Here is an 18,707-nt window from a genome sequence, read left to right as displayed (position 1 = left end):
CCTTTATGGCTACACCGAGTAAAGCCGATAGTTCGCCGGTAGGCTAGCGTAGCTGTTACACCAAATAGGTTGGAAACGAAATAGCAAAATGCGCCTACTCTTGATAAAAAAAATTGGGATGCAGAGAACCAGCGAAAAGTCGGTTGAGGGATCGAAAATAAGCTAAGCATACTAAGGGAGACGGGAGAGAACGGAAACGATCGCCGTAACCACAATCGGTGCCACTGACTATACAGAGCGCCCTGCTTGCAGTATCTGGGCATGTGAGTGCATCCGTAAATACGTTTCTACGGGTACGTATACAACAGAAATCTGCTTGGACAGGTAAAACGAAGCGACAGTGATGTAATAGACACCTTTAGAAATCCGTGTTACCGTTACCGCTACAGGAGTACTGGAAGCCTCTCCACCGCCAGTGCGCACGCGCCGATTGGTCCTGATGCGGCAGGCGCGCGCACAGCTGTCCGGTATCTGGCGCCATCTGGCGCCCTGAAGGCGACCTGCGCATGCGCACTGATGGCGCGCGGGCTCTGGCTACTCCGATAAAGGAAACAGCGACACCGTACGTGGTATACTAATTGTGTCTAATGTCTTCAAAGCGTGGGGAGTTTTCACGCTTCTGCTCGGCGCAAGCCCATCTGCACTACATTCGCGATTAACTTTCTGTGGCACTGAAGCCAAGGCTACGCGGGAAAGAAGGAGGCGGGCCTTTTGTCCCCGTGCCATGCAACTGCGCCAAGTAGTCCGGCCAGTAAATGGTGGTTGTTTTCTCCTCCCCCGGAAACCGAAGACTTTATAAAGACCCATTTACACTTCACCAGGCAGCAGCTCAACAACATCGCTGTTAACACACTTGCAAGGGCGTCTGACAGGTCGCCTTATTCGATTCTCGTTTAAAATGATAACTCTCGGGAATGACGTCACTCGCGCGCTTTCGGAAGTTTCGTCTGCTTTGGCCGCGTCTGTGTTCGAAAGCGAAGTGTGTTCGGAAGCGATGCAAAGGTTGAGGTGGCAGCTGGCCGGGAAGTGCTGACATGATGGGTGGGCGGGTGCAAGCATTATCCGCGGCTATACTTACATAGTTTGCACCGCCGTCAAAGGAGCCGCCATAGCAGGTCCAGAAAGCTCAACGGAAGCCTTGGTGTTTTCCTAGTCCGCTTATCACCAATTGTTTCCCGCGCACACTGTGGGAGCCAGCCTGTGCGCCAAAAGATGGCGCCCGCCCTTACAAATTTCTTTAGACATACACTTGCCTATGAGGTCTATATACTCTCTATAGACAAACCCTAGAGAACAGTCTATATGCAATGCAAATCCTATAGGCAGCCTAGAGGCAATCTATACATTTACGGCCATATAATTTTATTTAATTAGTTATTTCATTATAAATGATTATAGTTTTATTTAATTATTTAGTTAATTATCGGCGCCAATTAATATGGACGACGGTGTGTAACAAAACATCATGTGATGGCAACAAGCGTGTCGATCTCTGCAAAAAAGGTGAGCCATGGGACCACCAAGCGATAGTAGAGACCCTTTAACGCTATCGCGTCATATTGTTAAAGTGAGCGTGTTTTCCTTCTTTTTCTTCCTCAGTTCTGCTTTTGTTATGTTTTTATAAGCCCCCCCCCGCCGTTGTCATTTTTCTGGAACGTCTTGCTAGCACTGCGCCCATGCAGTTCTATATGCGCCGATGGATACACAAACGCAAAAACTCGCGCAGCAAGCTCGTTCGCCATTTTTTCAGAGAAAGCTAGGCGAAAATGGTGGACGAGGATGCCTGGCGCATGCGCAGAACGCTACTGGAAATATGTGCATTAAACTAGCCTTCACCGCGGCTGGCCTCATATATCGCGCAGTGTTGGGATATGTGTAAGCGGAAAGATAATTAACATAGCATGTATTTTAGCGCGAGCGCTTATTGTCTTAACGCATGCAATGGATTTCCCCCCCCAAAAAAGAAGCTCGCAGACAAGCGTCCTTAACAAGAAAGCAATACTTAAGTGACTAGCATAGCGTGAGAATGAGGTATACATAAAGACGGACGTTGCCCAAATTTCCCTCGCGTGTCCTGATATCATTTGGGTTTCGCTGATCGCCGTGCCAACTCACAGGTTGCTGTTCGGACGCCGGTATAGAGGCAATTTCCTGTCCCTGAATAATGCACTTTCTTCCGTCACCTCAATATTACTGACGCGTCACGTGCCCACAGCCAATATTTTCTTCAGGACAGAATGTTTTTGCGTTGAAATGTCAAAAACGATCACCAAAACAGTACAGTGATTAACCTCTAAAAGAAAAATCGCTTGACTTCAGGTATTATATAAAGTACCAGAATCTTCGCACTGACACTCTCTATTTACGACAAAGTTAACTTTTAGAGCAGCCGCCACGGCGGCTCAGTGGTTACGACGCTCAGCTCCTGTCCCAAAAGACGTGGGTTCGATCCCGGCCGCGGCGGCTGAATTTCGATGGAGGGAAAATTCGAGAGGCCCGTGTACTGTGCGATGTCAGTGCACGTTAAAGAACCCCAGGTGGTTGAAATTCCTGGAGCCCTTCACTGTGGCGTCATTCATAGCCTGAGTCGCTTTGGGACGTTAAACCCTTATGAATTAAACTATACTAAACTAAACTAAATTTTAGAGTAGAACAAAACAAAAGGTAAAGGCGGTTTGTTATAGTCTGATATTACTTAAGTCTGCATTGAAGCTCCGCCCACATTAAGGACCGCCATGCAAAAAAGTTGTCCGTCGTTAAAACTTTTCTCGTTACTTAATTAAACAAGCTGACCACCAGACGAAATTATAACCTGAATTATTTTGAAGCGTCTGGCATGTTTAACACAGTAAAGCATCAAAAAGATGATTTCGTTTACTGTTCTGATTGACTAGCGGAATAATACAAGACGCTACTGACCGTGGACCAATGTTACCGACTGCTGTTTCTTTAAGTTTTGTAATAGTGTAGTAGGAACCGGTGGAGCTTAAAATCAGGATTGATACACACCAATTCGGCATGGAAATAATGTTAAAGAATAACAACTAATGGCTTCTTCTTGCGAGTACATATATATACATTGGAACTGACATTCGCATGGCGTGCTTGATTCAGAACACAGAACGTGATTTTATTATTCACGGTTTCTTGCTTCTCACGGTACATTAGCTACGAAGGACACCGCACAGAAGGAATTTGAATTTTTCCCGGCTATTGAGGGTTCTTTAATGTGGACCGGAACATCAGTGTTCCAGGTTTATTATATTTGGCCCCGCGTCTTCAATACACCGAGCTTTTGGGGACGACGTGGCTCTCACCTATGTCTGGATTCAACTCAAGAGCGCAGCGAGATACCTCTCAAATCATGCCCTCCAGCAAAGGAATATACTGATCGTTATGACGTCGTGATTAGTCCCCTGTACCTGCCAACTTGACAACACGGGGACTTGCAGGTGCAAGGGAATTAACCACGACGTCACGACAACCAGTCGCCGCCATTGGCTGGAGGCCGTCCACTGATGGGCATTCGGCGCTGCTTTCTTGGGTTGTATACGACTACAGATATGTCTTAATGTCACTTTCGCATGTAGAATGAAGTGCATTTGGTCAAGACGCAACAAACTATATACGGCATCAAATCAAACCTCAGATATCTTCTTTGCCAGGCTCAGTGGGCGTCCGCATTTGCTGCAGTGAACCCTGCTTAATGCAGTCGTTGCATTAGGCAGGCTGCTGACCTGTTGCGAAGAGATTGGTCTATAGCGCGGTAAAAGATCTCGCGAGACAGAAATCTTGCATGCAATGAGAGCGAATCCGTGATGCTAATGTAGCGAACCATGCTTGCCTACTGCGTCCCTTCAAATATGCATCCTGGTTGTGCAGATAGGCCGACTGCGTATTCACGGATTGGCTTGCCAGGCACGCGTCTGTGGGTGGGCACTTCTTGCCGAGTTGGTATGCCAACTGCATTTCGGTCGTGGCGCGTGTGGATTGATGGTCTTGGAATAGACAGGTTAGTCGAGGGTTGGCCATTGGAAGCTTCTACGCTTTTGCTGTTTCTTTTTCGCTATTTCCACCCTTCCAGGCAAGCTTTCAACGTTCCCAAATTATAACGTACTTTTTATGGACACTGTTCATTCCTACTGATATGAATGATTGTATGCGTTGCACTGATCGGAACTAGAGTATGACCAACTATACATGTTTATGGTTTATGGGGTATTTAACGTCCCAAAGCGACTCAGGCTATGAGGAACGCCATAGTGAAGGGCTCCGGAAATTTCGACCACCTGGGGTTCTTTTACGTGCACTGACATCGCACAGCACACGGGCCTCTAGAATTTCGCCTCCATCGAAATTCGACCGCCGCGGCCGGGATCGAACCCGCGTCTTTCGGGCCGGCAGCCGAGCGCCATAACCACTCAGCCACCGCGGCGGCTCCAACTATACATGTGATGATTAAAATATGAAAAACAAGCTCATACTTGTAAAACACGTCTTGCGAGGTGAAAATCATGCAAAAGCGTTTCTTTTCAGCGATTTTTCTTTTAGCTGTAGTATTCGGCGGGAGCATTTTGCAACACGTTTTTATACATTCTACGACACAGATTCACACAGCGCAACGGAACGAGGACGAGAAGAAGAAACACAAAACACAGGAAGGGCGCTGTGTACTTCTAAAAAAAGCCCATACATGTAGACTGTACAGACCGGAGCAAAAACTGGTGTGGATTTGTCGATTTCTGCCTCGTAAAAAATTAAACACCTTAAAACTGAAAAACTGCGAGAAAAAATTGGAGGATACACTGAAGCTTCGCTTTAAGAATATGACGCGATAGCGTTAATGGTTTAATGCCCATATATGCAAAATTGGTCATTCTCCACTTAACATTCACAGACACCTGGCAGTCCTCATACCACTCCTGGTGCTGCGGTGCAGCGGTTAAGCAATGCGCCAATGCCCTGCGATGGCAGGTGCTGCCACCGGTGGGCCTTATGCGACCTAGGTTGCTCTTCCCGAGCAACATTTTGCCACCAGTCATTAATTTAACTGCCACCTGCCGCGGTGGGAAGGTTGTGAGGACGTCATAATGTCATGTGAACTAGGTTGCTTGTCTACTGATTTTCGTGGATTTTTCGGTCACGGTCAACGGCACCGGCAATCCTTAACGGACGTCCTTAATGTTATCGCGTTAATTAATATTTATCGCCATTCTGCGAAGAAAATGTTTTTTTTTATAGTAGCAGGAAATACGAACAGTATCGCATACAGGAAGAAGATTGTTACTGCGCTACAAAATTGGCCTGAAACCGCTGTGAGTGACAGGGGGGGGCGCGTTCTTCGAAAAATGAAGTAAGGTTTTTCACAGAACTTTGTCCGCGTTCCATTCGGGGTTCGAAATCTCCGCTACCTAAAACCCTTAATTCCCCATGGATTCGAAATATTGTCCGCTCATACCGAACTGAGCCCGAGTGAAAATAGCCGGCAGCTCCAACAAATGTGGCCTACGAATCGGATTAAGCTAAGTCCACACAGTTGTCAAAACAGCGCTTGTCGCGATTCCGCTGAACCGGCAATAAAGATAACAAAACAGGTCTCCTGTGTCGAGAAGAAATGAATTGGAAACAGTGCGAGTCTGAGATGAACATACGCCCCAAAAGAGTATATCCCAAAAAATGTTCTAGGGTAAAGGAAGTCTGCATCGCAGTCATTTGTCGTAGCGGCGGTTCTCGAGAACTTCCCCTGAACGATCACGAGACTTTAAAAAATTTATCACGCTTGCCTTGAACGTATAGTCAATCGACGGGTGGAAACCTCTAAATTATTAAACTTGAATTCGGGAAGCGGGGTATTTTATAATCCTGAGACATTATGTAAAGAACTTGGTACGAGTTGTCTCGTCTTTATCTCACGAAGTGTACTAGTGCAATAAACGCTGTTGATGTTTAAGTGATACTAGCTTAACTTACCCAAAATGATCTTTGTTGAAGATACATGCAACCGCCGCGGTGGCTCAGTGGCTAGGCCGCTCGGCTACTGATCCGGAGTTCCCGGGTTCGAACCCGACCGCGGCGGCTGCGTTTTTATGGAGGCAAAACGCTAAGGCGCCCGTGTGCTGTGCGATGTCAGTGCACGTTAAGGATCCCCAGGTGGTCGAAATTATTCCGGAGCCCTCCACTACGGCGCCTCTCTCTTCCTTTCTTCTTTCACTCCCTCCTTTATCCCTTCCCTTACGGCGCGGTTCAGGTGTCCAACGATATATGAGACAGATACTGCGCCATTTCCTTTCCCCCAAAACCAATTATATTACATATTGAAGATACATGCACTTTCACTGCTTAGATCATTTCAGGCTTTGGATGTATCTTTTCAACGTTATATTAGGCAGGGAATACAGCAATCGTCAGCCTAGCAATAAGAATGCTATAAGTTCTGCTCAAAATTAAATTTGTTGGTTATTGCAGTGTCACATAAAATGGCATTCTATGACTTTCCTGTAGGCTAGCGCATACAAAAGGCAGCCGGGAGATGTATGAGAAAACCTGGATATGGGAAGAATATAACGTAGATGTATAGTGTTATAATTTTGAGCATAATGTTGAAGGTTTTTGCTTTGGCTGGAATAAGTAATTAACATCATGCCCGAATTAAAATGAGTCAATTTCATGTATATAATAGTAAATGCGCACAACGTGTTTCAAAATGCACTGCCTAGAAGTCATAAATCATGTCCAACATTCTTGTGGAAAAAATATGAATATTGAAATATTGTAAGGTATGGTTACGAAAATATTGAAAGTAACGGTCCATTCTTCCTATGTGCAGCAGAATCTTTCTTTTAGAGTGTTTCCATCGATCGCATTAAGCAGTTAAGACGGCCTTAGAAGACCAATGGGGAACGTTTTTGACGACAGCAGAAACGCTAATAACAAAAAAAAATCAAGCCCACCGACGGGAGGTCTGCAGATATACTGATTGTTATAGTGAAATCTTACGATATACGAAGAAAGTGCGTTCATACACTAGTTGCCTTAGAAAAATGTTTTTTTTTCCAGAATTGTTTGCTATATAATAATTGGTATTTGAGGAAAGGAAATGGCGCAGTATCTGTCTCATATATCGTCGGACACGTGAACCGCGCCGTAAGGGAAGAGATAAAGGAGGGAGTGAAAGAAGAAAGGAAGAAAGAGGTGCCGTAGTGGAGGGCTCCGGAATAATTTCGACCACCTGGGGATCTTTAACGTGCACTGACGTCGCACAGCACACGGGCGCCTTAGCGTTTCGCCTCCATAAAAACGCAGCCGCCGCGGTCGGGTTCGAACTCGGGTATTGTTTGGTATGCAAATTCCGATTCTCGGAGTATCGCGGAACTGTACTTGACTAAACTTATTACCAAGAAGAAACAATTAGCAGTCAAATAATCGTGTCCGGAAGGACACAATATTTGCCATTCTTAAATGTTTTGTTGACCAAACCACAATAAACGTTCCTTGTACGCGGCTTAATTATTACACTGGTGCAGCATAGGCTTACAAAAACAAGAGATCTGCCTCGCTTTGTGTTCATACGCAGTTCTCAAAGTAATCGATTCATTTTTTTTATGTTTCTTCAAAAACTGAGTCGTGCTTCATCGCTGTCCCCCAGAGACGTGCCTGAATTTCCATTTTCACAGGCTTCTAGTTAAGCTGTGCGCATGTGCATAATTAGTATTTTCGTAAGGAGCATATCGCGCCCGGTTCCAACGAGCCGGAAAGCACGATTCCAGCGTTGGCAAGGAAAGCTGCTGAGCGTGCAACTACACAAATTTATGAGCATCCTTTTAAAAGAATGTACTCGCGCTCTCTCACTGGATATGCTAATTACGACGGGCTGTGTCGCGCCTGATCTGAGGCTTAATCTAGTACAAACATGCTACGGCGCATTAGTGTTTCTGTACTTCAAAGCTTATGGAAGGTATTTCCTGCAACGGGACTTTCCCCGCGCAAAACATGAGCAGTATCAAACTGCAGCGCGCTCATTAATGAGCAAAGGAAGCAGTTTGTTCTTTAATTAACTGCTAATTAAGCGCGGTTCGCTGCCTTCAGTTGTTGCGCCTCCGTCGCCTCATTAAAATAATACATACTTGGTTTAAGCTATGTGCTGTTTAATCTGGCTTCTGAAGGTTCGATACAACATTAGGGAACCGGAACTGAGCGCACCTCTCGTCTGCGGTTGTTCCCAAGAAAACGGGGGTAGTGAGTGTGAACCGCGTACATACCACGCACGCGATGTAGTCTAATAATTAATTTTTTTCACTGGAGACACCAAACAAAAATTTACAGGCGATCATAAAATATCACGTGGCATTCCTGAGTCAGCAATATGATTTTAACTTATAGTCTTTGCCAATCAGCTCTTATATTCATTGCGTCTTTACGATTTCCCTTTTAATGAGGAACGTCGCGTTCATCGTGCTTACGCTAGGGGGCGCTTATCTGCGCGCCTACTTTCTCTCTCGCACTCCTCAGCTCGCTCCGAGGGCGGAAACTTCGACGCGCGCGCGGTAGTTCCTCTCGCTCCCACTAGGGGCGTTATTGCGGCGCGCCCCTCCGTTCCTCTTGACGGATACTGCTAAGCTGGAATTGATGACCAACGAATAACTGCCAAACGCACGCCACAGCATTCTTATTAGCGCGAAAGCCCTATTCCGAAGGGTAAATATCGAGCGAGATCTTGCGATGTTTGTAGGTTCGTGCCATCACTAGCGAAGGTACCGCCATCACATAACATCGCTTAAGCTCCTGGCGCCCCCACTTGGCCGATACTCCCACCCACACACGTCACTGGCACGCTCCGCCGTGCCCGCTCCTGACGCGCCAGGGCCATCGGCATCGGAATCACTCGAGCATCATGCTGTGTCTTTTCAGTCGGTTACCTTTGAGGTGGTGTTGCCCACCTTGCTTTTGTTCGTCCTGCTCATTGTAACTACGTTATAATCCTGCTGTTTACGACGTGAAAAACAGCATGATAAACCAACAATAAAGTAACAAGACAAGCCAACGTTATTGCAATGCTGCTTTCGAACGTTTATAGAATTTAAGCAGAAATTCATTTTTTCCCTAGCTATTTAACTGCAATAGTCCGCGTCAGCTGAAACTACCTGTCCGGAGTAGGTGCGTTTTATAACCACATCCAATGCTTCGCTGCTTACCGTAAACAGTCGAGTTTCTTTCGAAACTGGTCCAATATAGAATCCGAAACTAAGTCCATTCACGCTGTAATGGCACGCAAATTCATACGTCCTTCTTTTGCTAAAAACTACGAGATCGAAACGGGCTCCGTGGCGCGTATACAAAACCTGCACGCAAATCTTTTTTCAAGTAAAAATTCTACGTGAATCTGCTCATGTATACGGTTCTAAGCCAGCCAAGGACCACTATTGAGAGCCTGCTGTGGCAGCGTGAGCCTTGCAGCTCACAGCTCGGACTGTTTCCTGCGTGGTTTAATTTTTGAATCTTCCATCGTTACGTTCTCATCGACTGTGAAGGATATGATAAGATCGGCGGAAGACTGAACCGAGAAGACGACGATAACCTGGGGATCATTAGGCTGAGGACATCATCATCATCATCATCATTAGCCCCACTGCCCACGAAGCACAGTCGCGCTTCTGCTACACTGAACGTTAGAGCGTTCAGCTCGGGCAGTTGACACTGGCTTCCTAAATTCATTATTGCTAGCGAAGTGGCAGACGCAGATAGGAAATGACAAGACTAGCGGTTGTTCTGTCGTTTTGTGTCCCGTCTGCGTCTACCATTTCGCTGCACTGATCATGAATTTAGTACTATACAGTGAAGCAAAATGCATTCTTGATTCCATAAATTCTAGGCAGTTTACTTATCCGCTGCCGAAGTTAAAATCGAAGAAAAGAAGACTGACATGTGAGTGCTTGTGACAGAAGCCTGCTATTTACATTTACTTGCTTGCGTTGGTGAAGCATCCCGGGGTGCCGCGGATTGCGCACAGTGAACGTTCTGCTCATTTTTTTTGCCGAATTCACTGCGATATAATTTTAAAACATATTTTTTTCATAAACAGATTTGAATTACTGCTGTGTGTAAATAGACTTTCCTGATTAAAACTGGGTTGGGCAGATCCAGAGTTTTGCATCGAAATGTGCCAAATTCAAAATTTAAATGCCGATATAAACCACATGATTTCCAAAATATTTCATTAGGTGATGTTGCAGAGTCCTAACTAACGTGTAAAGCATGTCGTATTATAGTCTAGGACAACGCTAAAGTTAGTGCGCATAAGAAACTTTCGCATTTTTCGCCGTTGCTGTGTACGTGGAGACCTCTCATTTTGAAAAACAGAACAAAAAAGAAAACAACTCGGTTGTGTCCTTCCGAGACTTTTGAAACCGGCACACTATACATAAAGCTCAAGAACTTGCGGCATGGAGAATTCTGGAAAACCCTTTATACTTGTGCTCATGACTGTGTGTACTCGTGTGGATTTGGCATATGCTATATATATCATGGGGGTGGGCATAAATACGCTCGTGCAATGTTTGTCGGTACGGCATGAAAGTGCACATCCATATCCGTGCGAAAACACACCCTCCATTTTCGAGTCAATAAATTTAGCGACATTCACGTCTTTTGAAGGCCTTGCTCAGTGCATACACTGCAAGCCATTGTCTTGGCGCCGACAGCAGAGTACTTCGACACTTGTAGTTGCGACCCGCCGCGGTGGCTCAGTAGTTACGGCGCTCGGCTGCTGAACCGAAAGACGTGGGTTCGATCCCTGCCGCGGCGGCGGAATTTCATGAAGGCGAAATTCTAGAGGCCCATGTACTGTGCGATGTCAGTGCACGTTAAACAACCCCAGGTAGTCGAAATTTCCGGAGCCCTTCACTACGGCGTCCCTCATAGCCTATGTCTCTTTGGGACGTTAAACGCTAATAAACCAAACCTTGCAGTTGTTGCAAGGAGGACCTTCAGCGCCCTGGTCCCGGAGCAACGTGCTCACTGAACAAATTGATTTTCGAAAGTTTTCACTGTAGGTATTCGTGATTCTGTATTTATAATTGGTTTTGGGGAGAAAGGAAATGGCGCAGTATCTGTCTCATATATCGTTGGACACCCGAACCGCGCCGTTAGGGAAGGGATAAGGGAGGGAGTGAAAGAAGAAAGGAAGGAGGAGGTGCCGTAGTGGAGGGCTCCGGAATAATTTCGACCACCTGGAGATCTTTAACGTGCACTGACATCGCACAGCACACGGGCGCCTTAGCGTTTTTCCTCCATAAAAACGCAGCCGCCGCAGTCGGGTTCGAACCCGCGGGAACTCCGGATCAGTAGTCGAGCGCCCTAACCACTGAGCCACCGCGGCGGGGCGGTGATTCTGTATTTCGCTGTTGGGTTGCGCAGTATGCAGTTTTCATCGCACGAAGTTAAGAAACGTGGCAATCATTCAGGCGTCTTCAATTGCCTCATATTTCAGAAAACTTCGAGAACCTTCGAGAGCTTTAGCTTTTATGGCAAGAAAAATAATTCACCTAATTTCAACAAGAACAATGCACACGTCCATCGGCTTCGCTACGTATGATACGAAATCAATCCGCCTTTCACAAAGGGCAGCTTAGAAATCTTAGTGGAATGTTTTATATCTGGTGCACTTTGTGTTAGATCTGCTAAGCACATTGTGCTGACGCATGAAAGTGCGTGTAGGTGCATTGCGAAGAGTAATACAGGGTTGTAACGCAATAGTTTGGTTTATGAGGTTTAACGTCCAAAAGCGACTCAGGCTATGAGGGACGCCGTAGTGGAGGGCTCCGGAAGTTTCGGCTACCTGGGGTTCTTTAACGTGCACTGACACTGCACAGTACACGGGCCTCTAGAATCTTGCCTCCATCGAAATTCGAGCGCCGCGGCCGGGATCGAACCCGCGTCTTTCGGGACAGCAGCCGAGCGCCATAACCACTGAGCCACCGCGGCGGGTATAACGCGATAGTGTGCATACGCTCTAAAATGCACATTGAAATGTAGGATCCCCGCGTTAAAACAGCAACAAAAACTTCGTCTTTTCAGAAGCAGGGTTTTGGTCTCAATTATTAATGAATGCTTTGACCGGGCGCCGACCGCAGAACGCTGTGGCTTTGTTCTGCAATGTTAAGCATTTTTTTTTTTTGCTACCGTGGCTTTGCACGAACGCTGTCGAAAGCTCGCCAAGCGACCATCTCGTGTTTAAATAATTGCATCCACTGACGCAGTGCAGATCCAAACTCAAAGCCTCCAGGCATAAGTATGGCTGCACCTCCCCTCCCAGCCTCCCCCCCCCCTCCCCCCCCCATCCCCGGCTCGCGATTGGTGCCCGTCACTTTATACAGCTAAAGAAGAGACCCTGATTTGACGTCATTGCAGGGAACACAGAGCACGAAAGACGAAGATTTAGACGGTATAAGCTATAAAATAATGCCTTGGCTCGCAGCTAACTAAGCTTTCTTTCAACTCAACGAAACAAAAGAATTACACCTGTCAGACACCAAGACAACCCTGAAATGCCAAGTGCTAAATATAAAAAGCGACAAGTAAAACACGAAGACAACTTGTACATGACGTAGTACACAAATGTAGGCGCAAAAATGGCCAGGTAACAACTACACCGCATAAGTACAAGATTCTACCAGGTTCGAGTAGTAGATTACAGTCCAAAAATAATAATAAAAATCACTAATCACATCAAATCATCCACCCCGGCGCGCTCAGATTATGGTACTATACTATAAGAAAAAAGCAGGATTACATCTGCACTCTTTTGATCCGTCGCGGTGGCTCAGTGGTTAGAGCGCTCGTCTACTGATCTGGAGTCCCCGGTTTCGAACCGCAGCGGCTGCGTTTCGATGGAGGCGAAACGCTAAGGCACCCGTGTGCTGTGCGATGTCAGTGCACGTTAAAGATCCCCAGGTGGTCGAAATTGTTCCGGAGCCCTCCACTACGGCACCTCTTTCTTCTTTCACTACCTCCTTTATTCCTTCCCTTACGTGGTGGTTCAGGTGTCCGCCGATATGTGAGGTATATACTGCGCCATTTCCTTTCCCCCAAAACCAATTTTCTTATTAATATATCGGCAAACTAACCAATTTTCATTTTCTTTCCAAACTGACCAACGTATACATCCCGCACAAACACACGCACACTCGAAAGAAATCGCCAACTCAAACACCCCAACTATCCACCCCGTTACTGACCTGTTGGAACGCCACCGTCTTCATTGGAAACACGCACTGCGCCGGAAAGTTGTAGCGGCCAACGACAAACCGCCCGCACTGATCACCGCTGGCGAGTTGGGGGCATGCGAAAGCCACTGCGAAAAGAGCTGTGTACTGCAAAGTCTCCTCAACGGGAACTCCTATATGGTTGTCTGTAGTCTCCCACGAAGTGGCAGAGAGAGAAACAGATCGCCACACTCCGAACGACCGGGACTGTTGGAGGAGGCATAGCCCCTTTCGTCGAACTGGAAAATGTACTCGTGTTTATGTGCGTGCCAACAAAGGCGGAGAAATATAGCAACGTGCTACTAACTGGCGGAGAAAAAAAAGAAGAGAAGGCTGCCCCTGCTTTAATTAATTTATTTATTTTTGTGTATGTGTGTGTCTCTGTGGGTGCTCAGGCTATAGGAGCGTGTATATATATACAGGGTCCTCCCGACGGACGCTACAGGAGCCGAGAAAAGAAGACGTGAAGCAAAGCCGCTTCTGTTCAGTGTCGCGCGTATGGCTACGCCTCTTTGGCGGAAGGTCTTCGGCCGTGCCGTTTTCAAAGGCAGCGGGCGAACAAGTGCGTGCGCGGCCCCTGTCTAGGGTCCGCTGTTTATTTCCACTCGGGGTGTACAGCCTATTCGTTTGGGGGGTATTTCTGACGTCACAGATCGGAAGATGCCGTCGGTGGTTCGGTGGGGGGGGGGGGGGGGGGATGAAAGAAGGGGTGGAACGATGTAAACACCTTTTGATGGATGCCGGAGAGGTCGTGGAGGTGCAGCGAAGGTCCGGCGAGAAAGGGATAAAAGAAGGCGAGGAGGTCGGTACACAGAGAGGAAGTGCGAGCGAAGTTTGGGGAAGAGATAAGGGAGGAAAGGTCGGGGGAAGGGGTTCCGAGGGGGTGCAACTAGAAAGGGCGTCAGGAGAGACGTCACGGCAACTTCGAGCGTTGCTCAACGGGCATCGAAAGGCGCGGAGATGGAGAGAGAGTTGGGGGAGGGTGAGAGGGACGCTGGGAAACCCCCTGCAGCGTTTTTAGAGCGTTCGTTGGCCCGATGCGTGACCCAGACCGATGTTTACATGGCAGGCGGCCGCGCCAGAGGTTCACCGACACGGCGTCGGTTTGGGACGGCGCGGTTGTCCACATTAAAATGGTAGCGTCGTTGTAACAGTGCTTGTCAAATAATAAACATTAGTTGGTAGGTATTTACTTCCCAAGCAAACAGTTTAGATCCTTGCAGCGTACCTCAGGGCACACGTGTAGCGCAGGTACACCAATCCCTGAGCATCATTTGAATTAGATGGATGCGAAATTGAACAAACGACCTTGTGCTATGAGATCAATGCGCATTGAAGAAACCATCGCTGTCGAGGTTAAGATGGAGACTTGAAACGCGGAGTTTCTCCTAGATCAGGGCGCTAACTTTGGCAGGCGAAATACTTATCCCAAAGGTCCGCAGATATTGCTTCTCGCTTCCGATGCGTTTTATGAGCCGTGTTGGGCGTCACAACAAAGATGCTGCCACAATTAGGCAGTTACCCATGATCAAAACGCTTAGATAAAGAACCGTAAAACACTGTTGCCAACAGGAAATGAATTGGGACATTCACGGCTGTGATTATGAAGAAACAAAATAAGGAACTGCGGATTAATGGTGACGCTTAACTCAATCAAGAAGTTTTTAAGTACATCTTTAAACTGACGGATGCTGATGAACAGAAGAGCGGCTCTAGAGTCTGAAAATGTTATAAATATATAGGAGTGGTTCAGACCTCTCGAGTTTGGCAGGAAGTAATTTGCTTCCGAACACAACCGGCTGATAAGTAGCGCCTTATCTGTTGCAATTTTTCCCCATGCATTCAAATGCGACCGATGGAAGCAAATCAGGTCTCACTTTAGAAGAGAACAATTTAAAAGAGCGAATTGTACATTGCTGCCTCCACACGTACTTATCGGTTTTTGTAGCTAGGCTGCAAAAAAAAAGAAAAAAATCAGTTCTGCACACAACACATTAAAACCGCTGACTAAATAAAGTAGCGTTATCAATTCATCAATCGAATTTGCTGAAGCGCGCAATTAAGCTTGTCAGCTTTATCACTAAAGCTGCGCAGCAAGCCAGAAGCCCGTGCTGGCGTCCGATAGCCGCCCGGAAACACAATCTACAAAGCTTCCGTAATTATAAAAAGCAATTTACGACTCGCAGCTTCGCTGCCTATCGTTTGCTATTGTGACTGGACTTTGATAAGAAACAATCGGTGATAAGGTACAGCTATTCCGTATCAGCTTTGTATGGTCGGCGTTGAGGATTTCACTCTACATTTAATCATCAGCTTCCACAGCGTTGCACTGCTACAGCGGTCAAAGTGCGAGGCAGAGATAACGTAGCGATTGTTTCTGAATTCTTATCTATATTTATTTTCATATAATTTCATGATTAGTCTAAGCGACGTTACGCAACGTCAACATCTGGCCAGAGTGGATCGCAAAAAAAGGCTGAAATTGTTAAATTGTAGAATTAATATTTCCGATGCCGTCTTGCACGATTGGCGGCTGAGTTATTTTAGAGCTCAGTGCTTCTTGGTAAAAATTTTCAATTCGTATTTAGCTCCAGTTTATTTTCGAATATCCATTCTTTTCATTATTTGCCATCGGTCAACATGAACTGTAGTTGAAGAGCTGGCGGCCGTCCTTATAAAATTGTTCTATAGATTACTTATAGACTCTATTGAAATCTGTAGGTATTTATTTTTGTGTATTCATAGCCTATATAGAAAATCCCTCCTAAACATGCGCGGCGCTAAACCTAGATTGTACATAGGCTGTCCATAGGATTTATACTGTCTATAGACTAGTCTGTGGGATTTGTCTTTAGAAAAAGTATAGAATTTTTTAACGAAAGTATATGGACAGTTTATAGACTGTCTTAAGTTTTGTAAGGGGGCATCGTTTGCTGTCCGACAGCTACCAGCAATAAAGGGATAAAAGAACAAACCGGGGAAATTATTAGCTTCATCAATAACCACGGCATGGTAGTCAAGTATATGGCTTGATAGGCATAAAAATTATCAGTGTTACGCCGACTACGCTATTTCATTTTCTTTCAGTTCATCACCCCAGCAGCATTTTGTGCGAAGGACTTCATTTGCTCTTGTGCATAGCATCACGAAATCGAAAAGCTTGTGCTTTCAGATATAAAACAGCGCAACTAACTGTGCCTTCACGAAAATTGTTTTAATTTTGCTTGTCCGCTTTTATATACTAGGCAAGCAAGTAACGGTTACCTTAAATTTCGTAACTGTAGTAAATTTTATTGAAAATGTCTGTTACAGGTCATTGGTACGATACTCTAGAACGCTCTGTCTCTTGCAATAAAATTCACCAAAAATTTCGAACTTACCCTAAACGCAATTACTCTTAAAATGAAACGTTTTGTTGGCATTATTGTTGGCTTTCTGCGTCACACTAAACCATTTCTACCTCAGGAAAACTTGGTTAACGTGCGAGTTATTGTTCGTACTGACCAGCTACTACCAGTAGACAACTGGCCAAATTGCTTTGACAAGTTTTCTTGAAGTCGTATTTTAAATAAAGACCATTCGATTTATTTATTGTAGAAAAAATGATCCAATTTCAGCCCCTGAGCTGGGATAGGCAGGAATTATGCATAATTTTTTTTTGCTCCGGGAAATAAAATCAATCGCTGAAATTTTGAAGAGGAAGCCTTCTGAACTTTAACAAATCAGCTAACATAGTTAAGCGCATAAAACAAGTGTTGCATTTATATACAGAAATATTCGGCACAGTGGCTCAGCGTTTATGGCGCTCCGCTGCTGTCCCAAAAGACACGGATTCGATTCCGGCCGTGGCGGTCGCATTTCGATCCGCATTTATCCGGAGCCATTCAATACGACGTCACTGATTAGAGTTTTAGAATAGGGGGACCCTATTGGTCATGGTGATAGGAGAATAGGTGGTCGCCAGTGCGCATGCGCAGAATAACCCAAGGGACACTTGTTTTGCGCATGTGCACTGGCTCCTTGCTATTCCCCTTTCTCCATAATCGACTAGGTCTCTCTTTTCTCAAACTCCGTATCGCCTGAGTCGCTTTGGGACGTTAAACCTCATAAACCAAGAAATGACACGAAGACTAAAGAAAATACGGTGCAAATACCCTGGACACATACGGTCTCCCAGAACAGAAACTATCAAGAAGTTTTCTTTTTCTCACAGCTCTATCGCGTCTTTCTTCCTATCCCCCCTCCCGTCACTGGCTCAAACGACATCACCCTTGCCTTCCCGTCTGTTGATGACGCAGGAGGGAGCGTCGAAAAAGCCTAAAAGAGAAAAAAGAATCTCTCCGTACACAAACTCCAGTCCCTGTCAGTAATGTGTAGGAAAACAATACGTGAGACGAAATAGAGAAAAGGAGTCTCCCGGGCTATAACCCACTGCCCCGCATCTTCTTTGAAGTAGCCAAAGGTTTGCTATAGAGGGGATATAGCAGGAGACGGCTGGCTCTGGGGCTATTTTCGGAAAGGACGCCGGTGCTTTCCTGCGCCCCTTCTTTATGTGCAAAGAGAAGAGTACTTTCGCTACGAGGCGCGGTGGGAATCTCGAAAGCTGGCGTTGATGAACGAGCCCTGCTAGTCCGACTATATAGCGCGCCAAATAGTCCTCGCTCGCGAGGAATTGATTTGATGATAGCTGCTGCTCCCTATTGTCTGTTTTCTTTTCTTTTAGTGCGCAGCGCACTGACAGGATGGGCCAGTCTGCGATGACCTGACGCCATTGGCAAGAGAACTAGCCCGAGGTGCCGTAGACAAACTGCATTCTTTAATCTTTTTGTAGTTTTAGTTACAATGGCAGCGTTTCAGGGCTTACCTTTACGCGGACAATCTCGTTGCTTCTTTACCCATGGCTTCTTTTGAGTTGCAGTTAGAAACTGATAATGCAAAATGTTGCCCAAGAATATAGCTGCAGCTATCCTTCTCGAGTGATCTTTGCGCAAAATTTTATGTTCCTCCTTCCCGGGCTAGCATGCATGACAGTTTCCAAGCACTCATTACGGTCACAAGTAAAAGATGTTGGTATTGGAAAACAGGATTGTACCGGGTTGGTAATAGCCTCAACTTCTATGAAACGACAATGGCGCGTGGGTGGCTAATGGCTTGCAGTGTGAAAAGAACTTGGCACGTAAAAAAAAATGCACGCGTTTCATAAGTGTATCGTTTATTTGCGCTGGCTGCAAGGCAACTAACTTCTATTTTTTCCGCTATGCTAAAGGAGGCCAAACTGTAGGGAGCCCAAGCATTGCCTAAGCAGGAAAGGTACTGCCGAGACAACGCTTCGCTCTGCATGTCTTTCGGTGTCCCTATCGCCGTGTAAGCGACTGTACGAATGCGACAGCCCTGTCAATGCATGATGTGAATCGTGATGGCGCTTCATAACAATGAATTTTGATTGGC

At 46.1% G+C, this 18,707-nt stretch overlaps 1 protein-coding gene across 3 annotated transcripts in view; it reads right to left on the bottom strand.

The window, feature by feature from the left end:
• LOC144104228 (5'-3' exonuclease PLD3-like) overlaps positions 1 to 18,707 on the bottom strand; it is a 119,095-nt gene that overhangs the window by 32,194 nt on the left and 68,194 nt on the right. Inside the window, exon 1 of one of the 3 annotated variants that reach the window (XM_077637107.1) lies at positions 13,233 to 13,346. The exons of the other annotated variants lie outside the window; for them this stretch is intronic. Within the exon in view, the coding sequence (XP_077493233.1) occupies positions 13,233 to 13,256 (24 nt within the window). The 5' untranslated portion in view covers positions 13,257 to 13,346. Of the gene's footprint in view, positions 1 to 13,232; positions 13,347 to 18,707 lie in introns of those variants that run through there. 3 annotated transcript variants of the gene reach the window in all.

The sequence above is a fragment of the Amblyomma americanum genome, chromosome 9, assembly GCF_052857255.1.
Source record: "Amblyomma americanum isolate KBUSLIRL-KWMA chromosome 9, ASM5285725v1, whole genome shotgun sequence".
Lineage (NCBI taxonomy): Eukaryota > Metazoa > Arthropoda > Arachnida > Ixodida > Ixodidae > Amblyomma > Amblyomma americanum.
This window is presented reverse-complemented; position numbering and strand designations above follow the sequence as displayed.